The sequence below is a fragment of the Crocodylus porosus genome, unplaced genomic scaffold (assembly GCF_001723895.1).
Source record: "Crocodylus porosus isolate Cpor-Errol unplaced genomic scaffold, CroPor_comp1, whole genome shotgun sequence".
In the NCBI taxonomy this organism is placed as follows: Eukaryota; Metazoa; Chordata; order Crocodylia; family Crocodylidae; genus Crocodylus; species Crocodylus porosus.
Window position 1 is genome coordinate 112,072,400 of NW_017728886.1, and position 8,290 is coordinate 112,080,689.

At 42.5% G+C, this 8,290-nt stretch overlaps 1 protein-coding gene across 1 annotated transcript in view; it reads left to right on the forward strand.

Annotated features, from left to right (window-relative positions):
• The window catches only part of GALNT1 (polypeptide N-acetylgalactosaminyltransferase 1), a 200,915-nt gene that overhangs the window by 80,808 nt on the left and 111,817 nt on the right, over positions 1–8,290 (forward strand). The window contains exon 3 of the mRNA XM_019540745.1: positions 2,463–2,693. Within this exon, the coding sequence (XP_019396290.1) occupies positions 2,555–2,693 (139 nt within the window). The 5' untranslated portion in view covers positions 2,463–2,554. The remainder of the gene's footprint in view (positions 1–2,462; positions 2,694–8,290) is intronic.

An 8,290-nucleotide genomic window follows, 5' to 3' on the forward strand; every position in this document is an offset into this window, starting at 1 on the left:
ATCGTCACCACTTGCTGGTCTTGCCCTCCACCATTCTGTCCACTCTGTTGCTGCCGCCTCTGTCCCCTGTGTCCCCGCCATCATGGTGGGGCTGCCACCTGTCCCAGCATTGTATTTTCACTCTGGTTGTTTCAGTCAGCCAATCAGAGTGCAAATAAAGTTTTATGGACGGACAGGCAGACAGAGTAAGATTTTTATAATGTTAGAATAGAATTAACAACAAAACTAAAAAAGTACGCCCATGTTAATTTTATGCCCCAATAGCCACAAATATTTGAAATGAAATACTTGATTAGGAAAAAAAATTAAATACAGCACACTTTTTAATGTGGTTTAAATATTATGTTCAAACAAATTCAAAGGTTTATGTGGAATTAAATTATTTTTATTGGAATACTTGTATAAATGTAAAGACAGTACACAATAGCATGTACTTCCATTACATTGTTCTGCTCTGTGTGTTTGCTGAACTGAAAGTGAAATAAAAATTAATCACAGTTTTTAGTTGTGGTTTTGTTTTCACTTGTAGTCTTTAATGAAATAAGAATTTTAGCTTTGGTTTTGATTTGACCTGCAGAGCCAATTAGACCTTGATTTTAGGTTTGGGTTATTATGCGAGTGTATTCACCATCCTGTTTACATATGTTCTGTTGATTTATACTCTCTCTCACTCTTCCGAGAGATAATCACTTGAAAAAGGTTAATTACAACTTTGAAACTTCCAAGCTTGTCTAATATTGTATTGGCATCCATTCATTGTTACTAATGAATTTTATGAAACAATGAATTTTTAGAAATAGAAAATTTCCCATGGAAAATAAAGCACTGGAAAATTTCCCAGAAAATTTTCTGCCCCACATCTCTGGTCTGAACCATGTACTGTTCCATACAGCTGCTTTACCACCTTTTTAAATGTTGTATTCCAACCGTTTGGTGTCATTCTGGTTCAGGTGGAGACCCAACCCTCCTGTACGTGCTGCCCCAGTTCTTAATAAACATAACCCCTCCTCTTTACACCATCATCTCACCCACATATTAAGACTCTGGAGCTCTGCCTGTGTACCCAGCTCCATACATGGCACTGGAAGCACTTCAAAGAATGCTACCGTGGAGGTCCTAGAGTTCAGCCTAAATTTAGCTTCCAGGGCCTCTCTTCTACAATTCTCCATGTCATAAATACCCACATAAACCATGACCGCCAGCTTCCAACCCAGCACTCCCTAGCAGCCTGTCTGTATATCATGTGAGGTCTGCTACTTTTTTCACCTGGCATGCAAGTGACCAGGTAGTCCTCCCAGACATCACATATTTAGCTACTATGTGCCTAATACAGGTTTCCCTTGCTTTATGCTGTACATGCATTCCTGGAAAACGAGGCATAACTTGAATTTATATAAAGGGAACCCACTTTACAATGCAACAAATAGGGATATGCTCCAAGACCTCAGACCCATTTCTATCACTTTTGCAAGACAATTTTGGTACTCGCCAATAGCAGACAGTACACACAAGCACAGAGTGGTGGTGAATGCTACCATAATGGGGCTGGCAACTACAGAAACACGGGTTGCAGATGAGCAAGGAGCACAGATCCTCACAGGAAACTATATTTTGGTGCATGTCACTCCCACAGTGCACCCACACAAAGCAGCTGACTGTGGGCTTCCACCACACCAATATCATAAGAGTGAATTTACCTTTCATATAACAATTTTTGGTATAAAAAGGGTCTTACATAAGAGTGAATTTGCACATCCCGAACCCTCATAAAGTGAGGGAAACCTGTAATCAGATCACCCACTACCACCACCTGCTTCCTTTTTAAAGATTTGAACATAGCAGAGTTGTTTTCTGTATGAGCCTGCCCCTTGCTTGTAGAAGTAAGCATTTGTTTTTGAAACAGTAGCAAAATGGGACCAGATTCCCACAGTTCTTCAGCTGTGCTGCAATTGAAATAATGCTGTTGCTTACGCTGTCATTGTAGTCTTAACGAAAGATTCAGCCTTTTTCACAGCTGAGTATCTTTTTCAACAACTATCACTAGAGACTGTCACGGCTTGTAGTCTTTCCATCTTCCTTCTCTTCCCCTTTCCCACCTTTGGCAACAAGTTGGGTTTTTCCCCCCATCTACTATTTAAATCAAGTATTTGTGAACTACTAAAAATCATCCTCTAGCCAACTGTACTGCTACCCAAGAAAAGGCAGAATTATTTGTACTGAGGAGATGGGCAACTTGACATTTTCGTGTAAGTGTTAACATAATACAAGTCTCAGCTGTTTTCTGCCTTAGTTGGCCCTGCTCTATTCACTGTCTAGAGTGTCTAGGTAATTTCACTTTTTTGCCTCTGGACCATTATATAAATTAAATTATTATTTTACATTTATGATCTTAAACCATAATTCTGTCTTTTAGTTAATGTTTGAAGTTTTTTGTAATTTCTGTTCTTTGTTTTGTTTTTCAGATACAGAACGTGGTCTCAAACTGGATTGAAGCAATCTTGTTGACTTTTTTTCTATTTATGTTTTTTTATTCTTGTATTTGACTTAAAGTGCCATGAGAAAATTTGCATATTGCAAGGTGGTCCTTGCCACCTCATTGGTTTGGGTCCTTCTGGATATGTTTCTACTGCTTTACTTCAGTGAATGCAACAAATGTGATGAGAAAAAAGAGCGGGGACTACCTGCTGGGGATGGTGAGTGAATATCTGTAAATCATAATTTGGTTTAAATAATCATAGTGGAAAAGTTTCCTATTTAATGATTTTATGGTAGCACAAGGTATGACTTATGAAGGTTTTTGTTTTAAGACTTGTGGTATTCTGAAGACAGATATAGAACTCTTTAAGATGTGAGTTTGGGGAAAAAATGCCATGCTGTGGGCTGTTTAAAAAGGTAAAATAATTAAGAAAGTAGCTTATCCTGAGATGCAAGAATATATCTGTAATATTTCTGATTTTGATAGAGATACAGCAGTGTAATGAAAAAATAGTATTTGGCCAATGAATATTGCAGTTTTGAAGGTCAATGATCTCATTACCAAATGTCAGAGCAAAAAAGTTATTTTGATAAATGCAATAGCACTTCAGACCAAGAGGTGAAGACTGCTGCTTTTATTCCAAGCAAAGCTCTTCAGTTAAGCTTTGCAATTTTTCTGCTAGTTTTCTTAGTATCTGTGAATTTGTCAGCCAAGCTAAGTGTAGGATTTTATTTTGTTATGTTTTTATGAAAGGTTACACACCATAAAACTTATTACTTTGGTATATAACATGGATCTGCCTGGGTTCTATATACATATGCCAGTTTTGGAGTTATATAAAGCAAATTAAGTAAAGTTTGAAGATGTCCAGGTGGAACTATGTGGCTTGTTAAAGTTGGCCAAAGCTTCCTTTTTATAGAATCTTTCTTTTATTTATAACTAAACCAAGCATCCGCTGTTTAGGTTCAACTTCCCCATGTTATACATCACTGTTGTACTGAAATTTTTGCAAAGCTGCAGCAAAAGTGGTTCAGGCATTACAGGGAATTGGGGAAATAAAAAAAAAACATTTGCTTCTCACACTTATTTCATAAAGAAGGTTCAAGGCCTTGATGGCTTGGAGAAAGTGGATTTGAAATATTGTAGGGGTATTTCTCTAAAGGTAGAAGTGTTTTTAAATAGATTCATAGATGTAGGATCGGAAGGACCTTGTAGATCTTCTAGTCTGACTCCGTGCTCTGGGCAGGAGAGAAAACTGGGCTTAAATGATCCCAGCCAGGTAAACGTCGAGCCTTCTCTTAAAGACCCCCAGGGTAGGAGCCATCACTACTTCCCCTGGAAGATGGTTCCAGATCCTCCAAAGCAGGGGTAGGCCAAATCCTGTAAAGCAGAAGTAAGCCAAATCCCGCCCACCAAGCCATTCTATCTGGCCTGCGGGGCACCTAAGAAGTTTAAAAAACTAATATTTAATCTGGTTCTGGCTGCCTACCAAAGATGACAGGAGTCAGGAGCAGTAGGACCCCGGGGGAGTCAGCAGGAGTCAGAAGAGAGGCTAGCTCAGCCCCACCCCTAACTCCCACCACCCAGAAACCTCTGTTTGCAGCTGCTTTCTCTACACGCTGCTGCTGCCTCCAATACCATGTGGCCTCCGGCTGCATCACTGGACTGTGGGAGCACAGGGCCGTACTGGTACACAGAGCGTGTGTGTGTGGTGAGCAAAGCACACGATGTGTTTGCAATGAGAGAGGGAAAGTGTGCATAGGACAAGTCCCGCAAACACCCGGATCATACACATGCACCCACATCTCCTCATACTGCCATACATGCAGACCCACACATACACACCCAGCCATCCTTTGCCCATAGCCCACATCCCTATACAAATATGCTCCCTCACCCCACATATGTATCTACCACCTACACACACCAACAGCCCCCCACAAACCTGTACCCGCCCCTCCATTCTTCCTATACTCCCACAGATTATGAGAGTAAGACTTCATTTTAAGCTACTGTGCGATCACCTCTATGTATGCTGCACAAACGCACGTAAATCAGGACAAAATATTTTTTGAAATCAAATTAATGAATGTTGTAGGTTTTTTTTTTTTTTTTTTTTTTTTTTTTAGAATGTATTTTGGTGTTTTTCTGGTTCTGAGATGGCAAAAGTTGCTGAAAGGAGTATTTCTGGGGACAAAGGGAGGGGCTTCTGGTGGCAAAGGTCTGGGGCTAGGGGATGGGACTTCCACTCAAGATGGTGACCAGGGGGCGGGGCACTTGTCAAGGGACAGGGCTACCCATGTGGCCCTCAACAGCTTGCCAAAACTCAGTACGTGGCCCTCTGTCTGAAATAATTGGCTGCCCCTGCCCATCACATAATACATGTGATAGTATTATGACTGCAAGGGTTTAACAGTGGTGTATATGCAATATCTATTTTTGGTAGCAAAATTCTAAGAATATTCTGTGAGTCCAAAGTGTGCTACCTCTCAGGACATCAGAGATGAAGTAGGATTCTTCTGCAGTTACTCCTCATGAGTGGCTTGGGGCTGTTGAAGTCCTATTTAGTAGGCCAAGGAGTACAAGGACATTTTCTCTTCTCTCATTGCTCCCCTGCTATTGTCCATTCACACTGGAAGAGGATTTTTGTTGTTGCTCAACTTGACACCTGAGTACATAGTTGTGCTGAGTACTTGCAACTGCAACTGAAGTCAATAGGAGCTGCATGGAAGAAAAAAAAAGCACCTTAGAAGTGACCAATAAAAAATTATAGGTTTTTTGTTTGTGTGGGTTTTTTTTGGGTTTTTTTGGGGTTTTTTTTGTTTTTTACAAGTTTGGCAAGTACTAAATGACTGTGTGGGAACTGGCGTTTCTGCGCAGTAGTGTATCTGCTCAACTTGGTGATGCTGACCAAGTAGTAGCTTGTTACTACCGTATGGTCACGCTTCGTGCCATGCAGCGGTACTGCATAGTAGTTGCAAGCTACTGCAGTCAACGTCTCATGTAGATCTGGCCACTAGAACCTTAAACTTAAGTTTATATGCACATCCTGAAAACTGGCATTTTCTAACTTTTGAATGCTTGACTTGAAACCTTAGTGCATTTTTAAGGTAATTTTCATAGGAACTAGAGAAATACATTTTCTTGGTGTTCTTAGAAGTTGCTTTTGGATTCCAGTGTGGTTCCTGTAGAAATAGTTATTAGAGGTACAGATCACAGGAAAGCATAGCTAGAAATGTCTTCACAAGGTCATCTAATCCAGCTCTCTGCTCAAAGCAGGATTGTCCCTGGTTAAACCATCCCAGCTAAGCGTCTGTCTAACCTGGTCTTGAAAACCTTCCAGGGATGGAGATTCCACAGTTTCTGTAGGTAGCTTATTCCAGTGCTTGACCACACTGAGTCAGAAAGGGCACCTATACACGAGTGTGGAGGCTGCTCCAATGTGCTGTAATTTCAGTGTGTCGGAGCATATTGGATTGCTCCAGCAGCCTCCTGTGTCTCGTGTACCAGCATCTTGGCAGCTGCCTGCATCTCGTGTATCAACGTCCCTATGCCTAAATACCCCATTCAGTGAGCTTTAGTTCAAACACCCCTGCTGTCTTTTTTAAGCATGGGGATGCTGATACACAGGACACAGCAACATTTTAATTAGAGTAACTCTTGGGAGCCACTCTAATTAAAGCGCCACCCCTTCCCCCCACCCCCTCCAATGCAAGTGTAGAAGTGCCCAAAGTTCCTGCTAATCTCCAACCTAAATTTCCCCTGCTGCAGTTTGAGGCTGTTGTTCCTAACCCTGCCCCTTACAGCCACAGAGAAAAGCCCAGGTGTGGCACTGTCATAATATACATAATAACCTTAGATGCATGTGTGATGGTGTAAATCCCTGTTCAAGCTAGTAGTTTCTTGACCTGAAGAAAGAGTTGGTTCTCTCCCCTGAAAACATCCAGTACTATAGTTTATGTAACCAAATGGTGAAATGCCTTCTGTGAATCTTAAGACAGTCGCAATATTCCTTAGCTTTCTTTTTAAGAGTGTTCTCTTAGTTTTCAAAGTTGTTTAACAAGAACACTGGTGTGACTGAAAATTAAGTTACTGTCATGAGCTGGTAGTAGTGTTCTGCATGTAATTAAATCATTTCCAGCTATCCATGATGTTCCAACATGCAGTGCTAGCTTTCCTCTGTGATACATCCCTAAAGTGCACATGCTCTTAAGTATTGGAGGACAGATGGAAGCATTTGATTAGGCCCTGCAAGAAAATTTGGTTATTTTGGGATAAGCTGTGTCTTACCTTCTTAGAAAGATTCATCCTTAAGCATTTTATTAAGAGAATGAAATCACATGTGGTAATCTACATTTTTGGTTGCATATAAGGACCTAGATGGGGGGGTGGGGAGCATGTTATATATTTATTATGCAATTAAAATTACATTCCTAGGGCAGCTATGGACTAATGAACTGAATGTCAGGAGATTTATATTCTAGTTCTGGCTGTAAAACTAATTTAGGTTATGGACAGATTATTAAATTATACTGAATTAAAAGAATAGGGGGAAAAATTATGTGCGTCAACTGCTTCACAGTAACTATTTATTTAATGTACACTTTTACCCTGCTGTAAGTGGAAGCTAAACCAGGTACATCTACCAGTGAGTGAAATGGGTCTAAATTACTGTGGCTTTATTTTCCACTAAACTCAGAATAGAAGGGGACATGAAGTTGCTAGCAGAACAGCTGGTGTGTAATAAGCACGGCTCCTGGTTTTCTCTGTTTAAAAATTGCAAATTCTCTGATTTATGAACCCCCAAATCCACAATTAAAATGAAATGCCACTATATATAAGTATCAATTGAACACAATGTTTTATTGATATATTCACAATTTTAAAACAATTTGGAAGTCTACCAGTGCCTTGATCACTATAATAAAAAAGTACTTACAAATTTTGGTATTGATTTTTGGGTTTCTATAATGGAAAATCAGAGCTCCTCCTGCCCCCTTTACTTGCACAGGATGGAAGTCCAGGCCCCTCACTCCCAAGACACAGCCCTGCTGGGGGGGCCTCCCAGCTACCAGGGCTACGGGGCCAGGAACCCAGGTCCACAGCCACATACCACCTGCACACTGGTGACACGTAGGGGGTCTGCACCCCCTGAGATTGGCTGCCGGGAGAAGTGCTGACATCCTCCTCCTCTTCCTCCTCCCCTGAGAGAAACCCTGGCAATGAAACCAGAAGTGCTGGTGGAAGTGCCACTGGTACTTAGGGTTTTGCCAGTGGCTCAGTGATCAGGCACTGGGGAACTCCTGCCCCGCCAGTCAGTAATTGGCCTCTGGGGAACGCCCCCCCCCCCCCCAACACCCCATCGGCGATTTGGTACCCCCCCCAGACTTGGGACATACCAGTCGCCCGTGCCCCTACAGCAGTACTCGAACCCTGGCTGCCATCTGTGGGAGGTGCCAGCTGCTGCGGCCACAGCAGGGAGCGGAGCCCAGAGCCCAGCTCCCCCTCCTCCATGAATGGCATGGAGAGAGGTGGGGAGGGGAGGGAGGATACATGCAGACTGCCTGCTGCAGGCTCTGGCTCCTTGCCCTGGGGCCTCCATGGCTCAGTGGGTGGAACCTGACACTGCAGTGCAGAGCCAGCGTGGCAGAGAAGCCAGCCCCTCCCTTTGCCCTCTAAACAAGCTGCCTGTGGCTCCTTGCTGGGGCCCTGTGGCTGCTCATTCCAGCCTCCGGCCTCAAGCCCCACACAATATCCCAGCTGAGCAGCAGCCCTACCCCTGCCCGACTCCCTCCTTGCCTATGGGGGCCTGAG